General features: G+C 48.1%; 1 protein-coding gene across 3 annotated transcripts in view; it reads right to left on the bottom strand.

Moving 5' to 3' along the window:
- Positions 1-924: 924 nt before the first annotated feature.
- Positions 925-18,171, bottom strand: part of GCS2alpha (glucosidase 2 subunit alpha) — a 42,961-nt gene continuing 25,714 nt past the window's right edge. For all 3 annotated transcript variants that reach the window (XM_089557220.1, XM_089557218.1, XM_089557219.1), the window contains 9 exons: positions 16,920-17,016; positions 15,800-15,960; positions 14,801-15,050; positions 11,750-11,826; positions 10,834-10,908; positions 9,066-9,179; positions 8,751-8,863; positions 7,212-7,312; positions 925-1,557 (listed from right to left, as the gene is read on the bottom strand). In XM_089557220.1, coding sequence (XP_089413346.1) covers positions 1,445-1,557; positions 7,212-7,312; positions 8,751-8,863; positions 9,066-9,179; positions 10,834-10,908; positions 11,750-11,826; positions 14,801-15,050; positions 15,800-15,960; positions 16,920-17,016 — 1,101 coding nt within the window. In that variant the 3' untranslated portion in view covers positions 925-1,444. The remainder of the gene's footprint in view (positions 1,558-7,211; positions 7,313-8,750; positions 8,864-9,065; positions 9,180-10,833; positions 10,909-11,749; positions 11,827-14,800; positions 15,051-15,799; positions 15,961-16,919; positions 17,017-18,171) is intronic.

Genomic DNA, 18,171 nt, shown 5'->3' with positions numbered 1-18,171 from the left:
TAATTTAATTTTGTTACTTTTTCTTTTGTGACACTTTTGTTTGGTTTATTGGTTTATCGGTTTATTGGGGTTTAACGTCCCAAAGCGACTCAGGCTATGAGAGATGCCGTAGTGAAGGGATCCGGAAATTTTGACCACCTGGAGTTCTTTAACGTGCACTGACATCGTACAGTAAATGGGCCTCAAAAATTTCACCTCCATCGAAATTAGGCCGCCACGGCCGGGATCGAACCCGCATCTTTCGGGTCAGCAGCTGAGTGCTGTAACCACTGAGCCACCACAGCAGGGCTTCCTGGTTATAGCGTTGTTGTTCCTTGACAGAAAATCTAAAGCAACATTTGTGTTCAGATTAATTTTGCAGCCAATAGTACATGGCAGAACACAGGCACAAAGTTTACCTCAACATCTGACATCATTTTTGAAAGCTTGAAAGCACTGCACCATCTCAGCACACCAGAAACTTTTTATCCATCAAACTTTCATAACATGGGCCCTTCCCTCAAAAGACAAGTTTATTTGCAAAAAATGGATGAGTGATTCATTCAATCAGTTTCCCCAATGTACTAAGAGTTTTCTTTTTGAAAGTATATATGGCCCACTTAACCAGGACAACTCTGTATTGCTAGATTATGCAGGACAATCCACTTGTTGCACTGTAACGTATATGGCAAAGCAAATATTCAGTCAAAATGTAATGATAACTGCTTACAGAAGTAAGATTATCTGCTTGCTCCAAGTGAACTCTACTACATCAACCAACCTACTTCCAGCACAGAAAATTGCGGTGCAACTCTGTTTGAGGAAACTATTGAACCTAAGCCAGCATAGCAGTAGCATTGTAATAGCTGCAAATTGCTGTTGGCTTTTGTAGCAACAGCCTGAAAGTCAAGCAAGTTGCACTGTCTAAAACAGACCATGAAGCAATTGCAAAATCACGGTGTTTTTTATTGAACTTTTAAAAACTAAGTTCCATAACGCACAGCGTAAGGGCAAAACCGGAAAAAAAGGCCTAGAAAAAAACGGAAAACAGGACAGCCACCACATTTTGGCCTTGGTACACAGAGTGCCGTGCTGTAAAAAGCCATTCACAACACACTAATACGTCATACACTCATTTCATTGCTGAAAAATTTGCAGCCTAGTAAAACCCTCATGTCACGGCGGTGTTTATTTACATATGGGCCAGTGTGTGTGTGTGTATAAGCTAAGTGTGTCCCTGTCATCTGGCTCTTGGGGGTTTTTCTTTCCCATAAGATACACATGAAAAGGAATGGCGGCATAAAACACTGAGATGTTGTTCTCTAAAAGAAGGCAAGCATGTCGAGAAAAACAAATCAAAACTGAAAACACAGGGAAAGACCATTCCAGGAACGAGGCATTTCGTGATTGGGTAGAGGACACAGCACGTCCACTGCATGCGCACACGGGAGGGTTGCAGAGGAGGCTATGAGAGGATCTTAAGCGTCCACTGCTCGGCAATGTTGACTCCCGGCTTGCGCACCCTCAGGAGTTGCTCCTTCTCTTCGTAAGTGAACTGCAGGCTCTGCGTTCCTTTGCCTGGGGAAAAACACCATTTCAAGATATACACTCCTGTATTTCAAGTGCATTTGTGGAAAAATAGAAATGACTTTGTGGGAATCCTGTCTTTCCGCCGTTGCCTTTGCGCGGCTGTGCCGGCTTCCTGCGTTGTTTCTCCTCTTTCCCTTCCTCCCGCCTCAGGCGGTGGAGAGGCGGCTAGGTGACTAATCACTGCCATTTGGCCACAGCTCCGCCCCGGCTCCCCAACGGCTTTTGCCATTGGCGCCTTTTGGCGGGAATCCGGGGGCCCGCTCTGGGCGGCCGCGCACCGCGCGACCGTCCGAGCGGGGCCCAGAGAGAGAGATCCCTCCGAGACAGCGTAAGGTGCGTACGTTACTGTTTGTCCGTGCCGGCTTGGCCGCTCGGACCAGTGCTTACTCGAGCTCGCCCGCACGTGTCCTCTGACCTGCAGCGGCTCGAGCCTGTCCAGCGGGGTCCAGCGACCTCAGACAGGCGTACCTTGCGTTGAATGCCCACTCTCTCTCGCAACCGGCCCAACGGTCGACACGAGAGAGAGATCACAGCACTGCCGCGGGGACATTCTCCTGCAGCGGCGTGCTAGCGGTGCGCATTACTCGAGTCGCTTCGTGCGCGCAGCGGAGCCTTGCTCCTCGCGCGCCCCCGGGACGGGGTGACTATTGAGTGTGTGTGTATCAGCTGGAGGACGATGTGAATAAACGTCTCCTTTGTGAACTTGGAGGCCTATTTCTTTGCGGCGAATCGCTCTCCTCCCTGCGGAGGTTGAGTGCGCCGCATCGGTGTCCCAGTGTGTGTGTGGTGACGGCTGATCGGGGCCCTTGGCTCGCACGAAGCTCGAACCCGCGGTGGGTGGTGGCCTGTGTCCACGTAGGAACCCACAACTGGCGCCCAACGTGCTAAGTCATTGGCGCTTACGCCTTTGATGGCACATTAGCCGAGCAGGTCGCCTTGACGATCACGCTTGCGCACCATGTCTAACACCCCCAGCGGGGCATTCGGCAGCTACATGTCGGCTCCCTACGGAGTTGTAGCGTCGTTTTATCCGCTGGCTGCTGTTCCTACGAATAGCTAGACACCGTGGTTGGCCGCGGCCCCCATTGGGGTTTACGGTGACACAACCAAAAATGTTGACCACGTGGCTCCCATTGGAGCTGTATCGGAAGCACCCTGCGGTGCATCCGCTGGTCACATGCCTCAGCTGTGCATGCTTTCCGCCCAGTGCGAAAGCAGTTCGTGTCACGCTGCCGCAACCGGCAGTTTCGAACAGCAGCAGCCGTGCCCCGCGAGCAGTCAATTCTGCTCTGGGAACGGCGAGGCGCTGGCCCGGTTCCCTGTGGAAACCACGCCGCTCATCGAACTAGGAGCCTTGCCTCCCTCGTTCGTGCAGCCCACCCAAGCCTCCACTGAGGCAGGGGTGCAGTGCGCTTAGTTGGCTGATGCGGCTCCGCGAGCCTGCGGGTCGGCTGGCGCGCTGGGCTCTCCTGATACAGCATTACGACTTTTCCGTGCAGTGTCGAAAGGGGAGCACAAACGTGGTAGCTGACGCGCTATCCCGTGCCCCACTCGCCAGCGGCGCCTTGACGCCTGTAGGCGGAGGGGGCGAAACAGCGGACGAGCCGCCGGGCGGCAAGGAGGGGGAACCCGCAAACGGGTTAACCCATTCCGCTAACCAGGCGAGCAGCGCTTCGCAAAGCGGACGAGAGGCAAAGCTCTTCGTGAGCGCCTCGGAGGTGCCGACGCGAACGAAAATTTTGGCTGCAAACCTGAGTGGGGACGAGACCATGCTCCCCTCTGGGATGACTGGAATCGTTTTCAGCCGTAAGAGCTACTGAAAGCCCAGCAAAATGACCCCTTTTGTCGCGAGGTGAGCGACGGTCTCAGGGAGACGGAGCGCCGTGACGCTACTTGTATTGTAGCGGGCGCAGGGGGGCAGAAGCCAGCGTGTGTCGCGGCGAACCCCGGGGAGTCATATTTGCTGGACAATGACGGGCTCGTGCTGAAGTACATAGCCACCGATGACGAGTCCATCGACCCGTTCTAGGTGGTTATCCCCAAAAGTCTAAGAGGCGCACTTTTGCGATTCTCTAATGACGAACCACTGGCCGGTCATCTGAGTGGCTCCAAAGTTTTTGCAAAACTGAGTCATTCGGTGACGTGGCCTGGCATGAAGCGTGACATTTTCCGCTATTGCCGTTCCTGCCATGTCTGTCAAGCGGTGAAGTCACGGGGCGGCAAGCCGCCTGGAATGATGAAACCGATTGACAGTGTGCGTCCGTGGCAGATGGCCACCTGCGATTTGATGGGGCCTTTCCCCAGGAGCAAGCAGGGGTTCATAGACCTGAAGGCCTACGCGTCACGGTCTGACGAGCTTGCGCCGGTACCCATTGGTATCAAAGGCAAGCGCAAAGGCACAACTGGTGCTGCGGAACGCAAGCGTACGGAGCACCGGTACAATCTGAGGCGACGGTCACCGGTGTGATTGATGCCGGACGGCGGACTTTTCCGCAACCGAAGGCACGCAGCCTCAGCTAGCTGGCGAGCTTTCTCGTCAGGCCCTACCCAGGTGAAGCACGGTGTGTTATTTTTTTTGTTGTTTTTGCAGCATGCTCAGTTCCAGCCTTGTGTGTTTATCTATTTATTTATTTGTTTTGTTTGAGTCAGCTTCTAGCCACTTTCGTTTCCCCGCTTGTACATCTGTTTTCGTTCTAACGTACCGAGATGTACATAGGCAAACTTCAGCCCGCTCGTGCTTGCTCTTATCTTCTAGAAGGAATAGATTGGATTAGGTGTCGTTTGTACAGCGAGCCTTTTCTCATTTCCGGCCCGACTGTGGGTGGTTGGCTCGTTAAGGAGCCGTGTGTCGCGGTGCGAGTTTTGTGCGGCCCGTATGGAGGGGAAGTTGGCGGGGCGTTTGGGGCGATGGGGGGGCGGAAAGTGCACCCTTTGACCCTCGCCGCGGCGCCTCTGGACGCTTCTGATGAGGGGATCGTTGTCGCCGACCAGCGTCCGCGCACTTGCGGGTGTATGCGTGGTTGTGGCTGTGACTGTGTGCGCGCGTAACCATGAGCCAAGGCGACGCCTGTGAGTTGTGCCGTTGTGTCCTTCTGCGTGAGCGCGAGGATGAGAAGGACCCCTCGCTGTGGACAAGGTTACACATCTGGACGCCGCCGAACGTCCTCGCCTGTTTCAGCCGGCGTGAAAGGGGTGCACTAACTTTCTTGTGCCCGAACGTGATGTCGTGTCCAAGGGCGCGAGGTCAGTGCTCTGCCGCGGCCCCGTCGTCATCAACGCACCCTACATCAACGGAAAGAAGACCACCATCAGTCGTCGGCCCCCCCCAACCCGTTCAACTTGAAGTCTGCGAGCGGTGAGTCGCCAACCGGCCCACTGGGCCGCGCCATCGAACTTTGAGGCTGGCATCCACCTGTAACATAGCTGTACAGTTGAATTCACATCTTCTTGTGTACCGTGTATATAATCTGCAAGCTGTTTTGATTTACTGAAGCGTATGCAAGTGTTGTTTGCCATGTTTTCCCTTTGTTTTTTTTACATTGTTCTGGCTGGAACTGAAGTGTAGCTAGTTTTTTTTTTTGTGTATTCATTTCTTTATTTTGGAACTGAAGTGTAGCTTATTTTTTTTGTGTATTGATTTCTTTATTTTGGCCGCGTGCTTTGCCGATGGGTAGGAGGGCATTTAAGGAGAGGGGGATGTGGGAATCCTGTCTTTCCGCCGTTGCCTTTGCGCGGCTGTGCCGGCTTCCTGCGTTGTTTCTCCTCTTTCCCTTCCTCCCGCCTCAGGCGGTGGAGAGGCGGCTAGGTGACTAATCACTGCCATTTGGCCACAGCTCCGCCCCGGCTCCCCAACGGCTTTTGCCATTGGCGCCTTTTGGCGGGAATCCGGGGGCCCGCTCTGGGCGGCCGCGCACCGCGCGACCGTCCGAGCGGGGCCCAGAGAGAGAGATCCCTCCGAGACAGCGTAAGGTGCGTACGTTACTGTTTGTCCGTGCCGGCTTGGCCGCTCGGACCAGTGCTTACTCGAGCTCGCCCGCACGTGTCCTCTGACCTGCAGCGGCTCGAGCCTGTCCAGCGGGGTCCAGCGACCTCAGACAGGCGTACCTTGCGTTGAATGCCCACTCTCTCTCGCAACCGGCCCAACGGTCGACACGAGAGAGAGATCACAGCACTGCCGCGGGGACATTCTCCTGCAGCGGCGTGCTAGCGGTGCGCATTACTCGAGTCGCTTCGTGCGCGCAGCGGAGCCTTGCTCCTCGCGCGCCCCCGGGACGGGGTGACTATTGAGTGTGTGTGTATCAGCTGGAGGACGATGTGAATAAACGTCTCCTTTGTGAACTTGGAGGCCTATTTCTTTGCGGCGAATCGCTCTCCTCCCTGCGGAGGTTGAGTGCGCCGCATCGGTGTCCCAGTGTGTGTGTGGTGACGGCTGATCGGGGCCCTTGGCTCGCACGAAGCTCGAACCCGCGGTGGGTGGTGGCCTGTGTCCACGTAGGAACCCACAACTTCCAGTTGTACAAGGCCAGCAATAGAAGTTTGCAACAGAAGTTTGCAACAGAAGTTCGCAACAGAAGTTCGCAACAGAAGTTCGCAACAGAAGTTCGCAGCCCTACAAGACAGCCGTAATTTTAATAGCTCTGTGCCATGTGTAACAGAAATAGAGTTGAGTAAAGCAGAAAGTTGGGATAGTTGGTAACGATCCATCAAAAAAAAGGCGCACAGAAAAACGCGGAAAACACAAGGAGAATGGACAGGACAAGAGCGCTCTTGTCCTGTCCGTCCTCCGTGTTTTTCTGTGCAACATTTTTTGATGGATAACAGAAATAATTCTCGAGCTAATTTCTAAAAGAAAATTTCTTTGCTGCCCTTATTGGAAAATGGAGTTTTTTTTCCTGAAATAGTAAATCACCAAAACTAGGCACTTCTGCGTGGCCTATGGGTGTCAAATTTGGGAACCTATAACGGCGGCCTTGAAGCAAGAATCATTTCGCAAACAACAGTTTTTTTCACTCTGAACAATCTAAATCTAGAACGCAAGCAAAGTCCACTGACATATTTGCAAGGCAAAGCATGAAAGTTCTAAACTACACAGTATTTGCAATTTCCTAAAGTGACATCTTAGTCGCAATTCCAAGCGCTATCCCTCATCACAATTTCCGAAACCCTTCAGGTCAGCTCCTGCCGCACTGGTTTTGTTCGAATACTACAAATTGAGCACAGAGATGCTCTCACCAGACAACTGATGCCCTAATCACCGAAAGCGCCACAAGTTGAGAATTCCCAAACTTACCACTAGAAGCTTTGGTCGTGGAACTAGACAAACAAACTAACAATACCTAGAACAAGGGACTGTCAAAAGCTGCACAAGGTTAAAAAAAAATGGTAGTGAATCAAACGGCAGATGTTCTAAAAAAAGAAGACCTGGCCTTTCTTAAGCAATCATAATTACACGTGCTACGTCCTATGCAATCAGATGTCTTGGTTTTGTGTGTTCTCTTGCACTGCCATGTAGTGTTTATTACCCTCTAAGTTATCCTGCATTTTTAAAAAATCTTTAGTAAGATGGTGCTTGCATCATGTGCGCATTTTTTGACCAGTCTCCCTTTACGCTGAAAAACATGAACTCTGACAGCGGTCCTTACTTGTAACGAGCTGGACTTCAGATGGTTGCGTGGGATAGCCAGCTATCACCACGCGCTCCAGCCATGCCTTTGTCTTGAAATTCCCTGGACCTTCCAGGATCCTGCAAAAAAAATGTCCAGCAAATGAGCCTACAGTTTCCACTTGAACACAGTCAAGCTCAGAAAGTTCCTAAAGCTCCTTTATTTGAAGCTGCTCTTCCTTTATTCTGAGGATTTCATCAAGGGCCAGGACCAGCACAGCATGCGTTAAAACTTATAATAAATGCCTGGACGTTATACATTTGTATACACATACTTCATTTTTAAAAGATTAATTATCTAATTAGCTATTAATTATTAGAAACAACAATTACCACTTGCTACCTGCCCTTCTATGATGTGAAGAGCCAGCCTGTCCGCTCGCATAAAGAAACTGGCTACCAGTGCACCTTTAATTCAAATGCCACGACGCGAACTCCTGATGCTACAGAAGCAACAAAGCGTGGCATGAGATTGAAAGAAAGAAATACGAGTGCCTCAGGGATGCTTCCATATCATAAAGTGGCCGCTGGCCTTCCAGAAGGTTTTGGCCATATTCCTCAGAATCTGAAGCAGTTGAACCACGTTATGAGACACAGATGTAACAGACAATCTCTCCCATTAAGAGCACTTCTTATGTAACAGATGTCAGGTATAGAACACATTCGGTAATAAAGGACAAGTAATTTTTTGAAATGAACCTCGTTATGAGAGACACTTTCATCCCACTCCGCAGACGCAGCGCTATAGCCCGCAAACCGCCGTCGCGCCTGTGTGCCAGGAAGAAGGTAAGGAGTGACTGCTCTCTATATATTTATTTCGACTGAAACTAACATAGAATAGGCTAGCTAGAAGTAAAACGTCGACGGGGGTACATTAACGCCGAGTGCTGTGTGAAGGACGGCTTAGAAACTACTGTCGAGGATACGGGCGCGAGCATACTTGGCACCGAGAATGGCGGGAGCATGAAGCAGACCTGCTCATGACACTCCTGCAATCAAGAAGCTCTAAACTCAGAAAAACGAGGGCCATCAGTCAATGCCTTGCACGGATTACAGCTTATGCAGATATCAGAATTGCAGGTTACTCAACAAATAAAGTTTACTCTCTCTCTCTCTCTCATGAATTTTGCCGCCGCTCTGTAGTTGGTATAAGATTTCAGCACCGCATGGATAGCCGATGCGCGCCGGCTCTGCTCCAAGCTTGAAGCTCGGCGAATTTATGGCGGAGACCTTGTAGAATTGAACGTGAAGAGAGTCTGTTTCCCAAGGCAACGACAGGTGTGCTAACCCACGGCGCTTGGGGAAGAAGCATGCTTCCAATCCACCCCTCCTTCTCAGATAGCAACAGCAGCGGCTACCTTATCAATGCAACTGCGGTCATCGTCGTCTATGTTTCGTGCCATAGAGTAGCCAAACACAGATCGGAATCCACTTAAGAGGAAAAGGCAGACACAAGATGAAGGAAATAATGAAACATAGCACTTTTGAAAATATATATATATATAAAAAGAACACTTACTCAGATGTCAAAGTGTTATCTGCAAAGCGGAACTTCAGGTATAGCAAGTCTCCCTTCTTGTAGTCGAAGCTGGAACCATCGTCGACATACAATGTTCCCTCTGCTGGTTTCCCCTGTGCACAAAAATGATGACTTATGTAAAGGTAAGCAAAATGTATGCTGTTCTCATATGGGACAGTGAATGTGATGACGCCATGTACACAGCCACCACTGAACTGGGTGCCTTTGGCCTCTTCCTGGCGCAGACAAGTCACCTCAACCGCTGACCACCAATACATTACTACCTAGACAACTGGGCAAAGTCATTACACTTACGCCTTTCGGGAGCGCCACCTGCAGAGTGTATGGGTCGTCTTTCGTCAGGGCAGAGCACCGACGAATGCGCTCCTTCTTCGGGATAATCGTGCCTCCCCTCTGGTACACTGGGATCTGGCATGGTGGGGGGGAAGAGAAAGACAGAGTGAGAACACGAGTGCTTGCACGTGCATCTTTAACCTGTCATTCTGTGCATTCCCAAAGGAGAAAGTTGTATACTTGCCCCTGTTACTAACGAAAGTGTCTGCCACATTTTTACTAGTATGAATTGCACATAGGACAATAAGTGTTACACTGCGGGATAGAGGCTTTCTTTTTTTATTTTGGCAGCAAAGTAAACAAGTTCAAAATTTAAAAAATGCATTGAAAAGGAAAAAGTTCACAGGGACACCTAATTACCTTATGTGTTGGCAATGCAATAGCATTAGAAGCTGTTGATGCCTTTACTGAAAGCCATGTTACGTGCTTCCTTCCAACTAATAGGTATCTGCTCTGGTGACGTCACCTCGCTCCAGACAATGGGAATTGTCTGCTCTGGTGATGTCATCCCCCCCTCCAGCCAATAGGAATTGTCTGATCTGCTGACGTCACTCCCCTCCACCCAATGGGAACTGTCTGCTCTGCTGACGTCACTCCCCTCCACCCAATGGGAACTGTCTGCTCTGCTGACGTCACTCCCCTCCACCCAATGGGAACTGTCTGCTCTGCTGACGTCACTCCCCTCCACCCAATGGGAACTGTCTGCTCTGCTGACGTCACTCCCCTCCACCCAATGGGAACTGTCTGCTCTGCTGACGTCACTCCCCTCCACACAATGGGAACTGTCTGCTCTGCTGACGTCACTCCCCTCCACCCAATGGGAACTGTCTGCTCTGCTGACGTCACTCCCCTCCACCCAATGGGAACTGTCTGCTCTGCTGACGTCACTCCCCTCCACCCAATGGGAACTGTCTGCTCTGCTGACGTCACTCCCCTCCACCCAATGGGAACTGTCTGCTCTGCTGACGTCACTCCCCTCCACCCAATGGGAACTGTCTGCTCTGCTGACGTCACTCCCCTCCACACAATGGGAACTGTCTGCTCTGCTGATGTCACTCCCCTCCACCCAATGGGAACTGTCTGCTCTGCTGACGTCACTCCCCTCCACCCAATGGGAACTGTCTGCTCTGCTGACGTCACTCCCCTCCACCCAATGGGAACTGTCTGCTCTGCTGACGTCACTCCCCTCCACCCAATGGGAACTGTCTGCTCTGCTGACGTCACTCCCCTCCACCCAATGGGAACTGTCTGCTCTGCTGACGTCACTCCCCTCCACCCAATGGGAACTGTCTGCTCTGCTGATGTCACTCCCCTCCACCCAATGGGAACTGTCTGCTCTGCTGACGTCACTCCCCTCCACCCAATGGGAACTGTCTGCTCTGCTGACGTCACTCCCCTCCACCCAATGGGAACTGTCTGCTCTGCTGACGTCACTCCCCTCCACCCAATGGGAACTGTCTGCTCTGCTGACAATTCCATTCCATTGGCTCCAGCCAATGGGCGAATTTTATGGCCGATGATATTTTTTCCCCAATGACACCTTCAACACTATTGCATTAATAATAACAAAAAAGAAGAGCATTGGTAAATACACAGTATACTACCTGCATGAACAAATTTAGACTACACCTGCTGGTCCTACTTCTAGTACTGCATTTTTTCACAAACATGCTAAGCTGAATGTAATAATCAATATGTAGCATAAAAAATTCAGTGCAGTATAACAAACCTTGCTCAGTGTGACAGGGATCGAGACGGTGTTCAGGCCTTCAAACTTCTCCCAGGTTTCGACGTCATACCAGACCTGAGTGGATGAAGCAAGGACATTACAGTGAATGAAGCACCAACAAAGAAAATGGCAGACATAGCATGGCTTTCAAAATTTTACAGCAGGGTCAGTGCAGTCAGAACTCCCACGCAGCACTTTAGGCTGACTAGTATTTATCCACATGAGCTTGCACAATAACACACAAGAAAGAAATGTACAAGCATTGTACTCGAAATAAACAACTTTTTAATGAGTCAGAACTATGCAGCTCTCATAAAACATGCAATAAAAATTGAAAATTATCAAACCAGAAGTTCCACTGGCATTGTGTTAATTTGATCTGCATGATATAGGTAACTAAGTCTTCACGAATATCAGAAGGAAACGAACATATTTTAAAAATCATCTAAATATGTCTTTAAACAACATTTCTAGAGGTTATCGCATGCATAACCAATGTCCTACAAAAAACAAGAGAAGCGGTAGTAACTTTGTGAACACATGTGCGTCCCAAAAATGTACGATTACTAGCACAAATGCTACAATTGCCAAAAATTGTATGCTGTATTTTAGGGCTGAGTTAAGATGATTCTTCATGTAAACAGTAACCACTGACTCAGTAGCATAAAAGGCAATACAACACCTTCTGAACCAAGTAAACTGCCGTAAACACTAACTCGGCCAATGAAAAGGCAGCGCGAAAGCGCTAAAGTCAGTAAACTGCCCTAAATGCAAAAAATGAATTTATAATGTGGAGGCAAGAAAACGGTGTCACACTACATTACAATTACACCACATTATAACATTTCCTGTACTTAACTACATTACAAACTCTTTTTGCGCATTTTATGTTTTAAGGAAACAGCAAGATGCTTGCCTCATTCTCGCCAGGGAAATAGACGCTGACTTTCGATGCTCCAGCTTCAACGACAGGATGTACCAGCAAGGAGTTTCCTGGAAGCAGATTGGAGGAAGCAAAACGTTGTGAAATAGTTACCACTTTTTTTCGCAACCCCAGGGTCTCACGGCTGCCACTCATAGGCTACACACCATATTTACACATACATTACATGAACATGAATACAACATGAGTGGAGAGTTTGAGGCAACACAAAAATGAAATATTAATTATGCTGCCTTCTTTCCACGTTCATAGCCACTTTCACTTTGACATGTGCGCCGCTAGTCCCAAGGTCATCGAAAAGTTGGTTTCTCCTCGCAGCTCGCGAGTCTTGTGGTGAAAGTCGCTTAGCAAATAAAAAAAATTGTACCTAGGTTCCAATTATAGAGCGAGATGTATTCTAAAACAGGTGATCTGAGGAGAAAAAAAAAAAAAAAACGCGTTAAACTCGTGTAAATATGGTACGTTGCCAAACGGGGGTGGGTGGGACTCAAGACCGGGTATAGCAAGCAATTGCTGGTGAGCACCACCTGTGCTAATCTGTAAAGCAATGCAAAAGTCAAGTGATCCTTAACCTCTATTGAGTGTGCCTTGTTCACTGGGGTTTCAGCCATTCCGGCTCACCAGACACTAAGCTAAAGAGAAGTTTGGCAATACGGTCTACTTGATTGTAACGATCTTAACAATCATAATGATCAGTTGGACTACGCCCACTGCACGGCAAAGGCCTCTCCCATGTCTCTCCAATCAACCCTGTCCTTTGCCAGCTGCGGCCGTCATAGCCCTGCAAACTTCTTAATCTCATCTGCCCATCTAACTTTCTGGCACCCTCTGCTACGCTTCCCTTCCCTTGGAATCCAGTCTGTTACCCTTAAGGGGGGACATTGGTCTTTGAGACCAAAAAATTGTTGTTTTCAAGAAGTGACATTTGTGCAATCTCCAGCTATTATTTTCCAGCTGTAGCAATTTTTTCCATTAAGAAATCAGCATTTTGACCATAATATTAAATTCAGATAATCATGTGGACTGGATTTATGCAGGAGCAGGCAATTTAATGGCATGAAAATTCTGAATGTCTGGCTGTCTTAGTATGTCAATATCTCAACATCAAGGACAGATATAGATGCTGTAGTGTAGCAGCCGCGCTCGCTCACTGTGGTGAACTGTGGTAGTGAAAGAAGACTACGATCCTGAGGTGTGATGCTCGCTCGCAGCCCGAACGCTTGGACTGCACCTTGGCTGAACGTTGCAAAGCGACCTAGGTTCTGCTCAGCCACAACCCCCTCCTACAATGCCATATAGTTTGCTAAGGGAAGCTGAAGGCACAGTGTGTGCAATAATTGAAGCAGATTTGTTCAACTGCACTTCGAAAATTTATAATTTCGCAAAGTTTATCGATGCATTACATTCACACCTTGAACGCTGATATTCCAAGTGCTGTAAAATTACTAATTAGGGTAAAATGGAAAAATGGTTTTGGTTATTGCGCTCTTTACTCACCATACTATGTAGCCATGGATTAAAAATGATTTTTTATTGAGCATTTTTTGCAATGAGGTACTAGTGAATGACTAATTAAAATTAATGATCTTGGGAACTGACTAATTTATGACGAAGGTAATTTCATTGTTGAAATAAGTGTAAAAAACTGAGCAAGATGGTACAGTTTCATTAGGATTGGACTAAAAATAAAGAAAATAGGTCTAAGACCAGTGTCCCCCCCTTAAGGACCATCGGTGATCTTGCCTTCGCATTACATGCCCAGCCCAAGCTCATTTCTTCCTCTTGATTTCGACTGGGATGTCATTAACCCATGTTCGATCCCTCACCCATTCTACCCCCTTCCTATCTCTTAATGTTACATCTATCATTTTCCTTTCCATAGCTCGCTGTGTTGCCCTCAATTTAAGTTGAATCCTATTCGTTAGTACCACAGGTAACTACTGGTAAGCTACAGCTGTCGTATACTTTTCTCTTCAGGAATTACTGGTAAACCGCCATTAATGATCTCAGAGAACCTGTCATATGCGCTCCATCCCATTCTTAATCTTCTACAGTTATTTCACTTGCAGCACCTCAAAGTTCCTCAAAGTTTCTCAAAGTTTCCAAACATGGTACGCGACCCAGTGTGGCAGTCTCAAGGCTATTACTGAAATGACCATGCCAGGTCACAATGGATGCCATGCAGTGGGGCACAGTTCGCACTGCGTTCACAGACAGCAAAAGCATGCAGAATTCATACTTTTGCATGGTGGTCAATTCAAATGTTTGGGTGACCAACGGTGTTCATAAAAGAAAAAAAAATGCGTACACTGCCTGCACAAGAGAGCAAAATCAATTTCACTACACTAGGTACAGCTTCAGATTTTACCTTTGTAGCTCCAATGCAGCAGCAGACCCACTGAAATTAGCACGGCTAACCAAACTTAAGATTTGCCAAACTTAAGATTTGCCAAACTTAAGATTTGCCAAACTTAAGATTTGCCAAACTTAAGATTTGCCAAACTTAAGATTTGCCAAACTTAAGATTTGCCAAACTTAAGATTTGCCAAACTTAAGATTTGCCAAACTTAAGATTTGCCAAACTTAAGATTTGCCAAACTTAAGATTTGCCAAACTTAAGATTTGCCAAACTTAAGATTTGCCAAACTTAAGATTTGCCAAACTTAAGATTTGCCAAACTTAAGATTTGCCAAACTTAAGATTTGCCAAATTTAAGATTTGCCAAACTTAAGATTTACCGAGCTGCTTACCCCTTTTACATTCCACTAGCAGCCAGTCGAGTTCCCAGCAGCACAGCTAATTGGCCCAATATTGCTCATGTATTGGCAAATGCCGTCCAACAAAGAACCAGAGTGAAACCATGCATATCCAATATTGGGCCGATTACCTGCGCTGCTTGTCAGGAGTGTGGCAGTTACTGCAGCTGGTGACTTGCTCTTTTATGAACCTACTGAGCTGCGGCCAACAGTTAACTACTTTAACACTCGCTGTGCAATGGTCAGGAAGGTGTTAAGTGGCACGCACCGATGAGGTGTTCGTCGTCAACCGCAAAGCCCGCCTTGTCCTGAGGGAACTCCATCCAGAGGGGCCGCAGGGGAGGCACACCCGTGCGCTCGTTCTCAAAGAACAGGGTGTACCACAGTGGGAGCAGGGCATAGCGCTGCTTGAGGGCACCCCGCACCAGCTCCAGGGTGTCTGGCCCAAAGCTCCAGGGCTCCCGCCGCTTGGTGTGGATGTGCGAGTGTGCCCGGAAGAACGGCTGGTAGGCGCCAGCCTGCCAGACAGTGTTGCAGAGAAGGAACATGCTGTAGCACTGCCATGCCAAAAACCTTTGTTTCTCTGTCCTTCTGCCCTGTCTGCCTTCCCTGCACTGTCAATAACCTAGTGCCCTCCTGTGCCAATACCCATAACTACGTCTGTTGTACCTGACACCTTTGCAGCCACACACAGCTAACACCCAGCTGCCAAGTTCCTCGTTCCAGTAATGATTCCGTTCCATTTCGCAATTCTGATTCAACGTTTGTTGGATCAGAATGGTGTGTTTCTTTTATTTTTTATTGCGAAAGCAATACTACACCAGGTTTAGAGCCTTCAGCGTAGAGTGGTCTGGTAGTTACGCTTTACACCACGTGACTACTGACGTCATACCAGTGCGAGAGCTGGGCTACCAAGCCGGCTCTTCAGCGTAGCATGGCTCGTAGCCACGCCGGGCGTTTTGCGCTTCTCCCACTAGGTGCGCTGTGGTCTAACAGGTGGTGTGACGTCATAAGCGAGGCGAAAGATAGATTACCCAACCTGATTCGTCCTGTAGGCAGTAGACGCGGCGCACTGTGTTCCTTCTTTAGACGCGGCGCGCCACGTTCCTTCCATTAGAGGCGCTGCGCTCGCTAAACCTTCAACACTACTTTGAGCAAAGCTACACCCCACTGGGATCTGCTGCACACATTAACTGAGTTGAACAAAAGGAAAAGAACAGTATTACGCTGTGCAAAGTTTGTGAAAGACCACCAGGGAACAGCGCACCTGGTACCAGCGAACAGAGAGCTCGCTGTCAGGATTATTGAAGAAACCGCCCACGTCCGCACCACAAAACGAGATGCCGGCCACGCTGAGCGAGAGGAGCATGGGCACCGTTATGCGCAGGTGCTTCCAGTCGGCATCATTGTCACCAGTCCACACCGCACCTGCAAGACAAGGGCACAACCTGCCGCTCAACACCGAGGACAGAGAGGTCAGTGGCCGGGCAGAAAGGATGTCAGGGAAGGGGGGAAATGTCCAGCTACACCTCACCAGCAGCTAAAGTGATGACAAATAGATGCAGTTAAGGAAACAAAATGCCATGCTAGACTGGTAGATTACCCTTACAAAAACTCTTAATAATGATTATTCTGCACAAAAAAAAAAAGGCCAGAAAAAGTCAAGTCCTCTACTTCTTCTGCCCATCCACAACTCCATACAACAACTCCATACAACAACTCCATACAACAACTCCATACAACAACTCCATACAACAACTCCATACAACAACTCCATACAACAACTCCATACAACAACTCCATACAACAACTCCATACAACAACTCCATACAACACTGCGGATGACACACCCTTATGACATAGAATGAATGCTGCATGCCTGCCTGCCTCCAAGCTTCGCACTGACGAAGACAAAGCCGCTTGGTCTCACTCAATTGGTTCGAGAGGCGTGAACACGAGCTGACTGCCCGACTACAACCTAACAAACCGCTGTATCTTCCATGCCGCTGTTTGTGAGTGCGAGATAAAAGTGCAAACCTTTGCGCGGTTGCTTGCCGCACCGCCACCAGTCACTTATGCAGTGCGGTGAAGCCTGCCATCCAAGCACTGCTTGGCACTTGAGTTCGAAAAGCCCATTTCCTGGCCAATTGTGTTCGATATATAAAGTAAAAAGTGCATGTGTTTGTTAACAATATTAGTAAACAGTTCGATACAGCCAATAATTCGTAATATCTGTGCTTATTACATCGAGGTTTGACTGTACAACAGCTATGGCCACAAACTGCATTGACCATGTTGTCATTAAACAATGCTCCATCAGAGACTGCAGACAAACCTAGCCTTAGATGGGAAATGATTCAAAACTAAGACACAATCTGATTACTTACCGTAGCGCTGCGAGCCAACGAAGAAGGACCGCGACAGGATGAATGGTCTCAGCTTGTGGCCAGAGCGAAGCAGGTGGCCCATATAAGTAGACATTGGCTGAAAACAAGCACTGGCATTTAGTTCCACTCAATGCAGCCGGCAGCAGCTAATAAATCAGATAACAAGGTAATAAACAGAATAAAGGTGACGCTACAAATTAGGGGTGTGCAAATGACGCGAGGGCACAAATTCCGTGAGTAAATACGGCAAGTGCCTTCATAACCTTTCAAATATTTAGGCCCTTTAAAATGAACACCGACCATATAAAGCTTGCAATTTATCCCTTTCTGGCCCATAAACGAACTAACCGGGAAGCTCAGATTTCTTTGCTCAATTTTTGCTCTTTAAGGTAGTTTGGCATAATATCTAACATCAAAACATGAAAAATTTCAATCCTTAATCGGTAAAATGCGCCACATAAATGCGTGGCTTGGTCTTTTATTGATTGAACTGCCACCCCTGCTAGCAGAGATGAATTATGCATCAAGTTAGAGTCATGCTTTCGTATGAAAAAATGTAAAGCAGCTTCCTTCTCATGGTCAAGCAAAACAAACACGCTTCTTTCAATGTGGAAGAGTCTCTGAACACCATCTGGAAAGCCTCAAATATGCAACCCTTTGATGAAGCAATGAAAAGTCCATTTTCGAGAATTTTTCCGAACTAGCTAGACAGGTTCATTTGCTAAATCCTCACAAATGTGTGGGCTGGGCCAGAACATGAATATTGTTGCCTTAGGACACGGAATAGTTTTTTTTTTTCTGGGGGGGGCGAAGGGTTAACGTTTTCAACAACAAATATTACATCACTGCACAAAGGTTGAACTGGATTCCCACCAGTCAGCCCAGTTATTCACGCCGTGACATTCCTCATCAAAAAAAGAAGAAAAAAGAACAACAAGAGAACTGTCAGCAATTGTTTTAGCTGCAAATTTGCATTTCATTCGGAATGCATTCGGTTCACAACTGCAAATAAAATTATGTCCGTTGACGTAACTAATCACAACCTTAAAGGGGGACACTGGTCTTGAAAAAAAAATTTTTATTAATGAAGTCACAGTTACGAAATCTTCAGGGAATTTGTATTTTTGTGTGCTGATTCCGAATATATCATTTAATTTCATGTAAAGCAATTCCTTGTGCACTTATGCAATTTTTATGCTAGTATTTTGCGGAGAGTTTTGAAGAAAATTTGCTGCGGGAAACTCGCTGAAAT

The sequence above is a fragment of the Amblyomma mixtum genome, chromosome 8, assembly GCF_055824585.1.
Source record: "Amblyomma mixtum isolate Tamu chromosome 8, ASM5582458v1, whole genome shotgun sequence".
Lineage (NCBI taxonomy): Eukaryota > Metazoa > Arthropoda > Arachnida > Ixodida > Ixodidae > Amblyomma > Amblyomma mixtum.
This window is presented reverse-complemented; position numbering and strand designations above follow the sequence as displayed.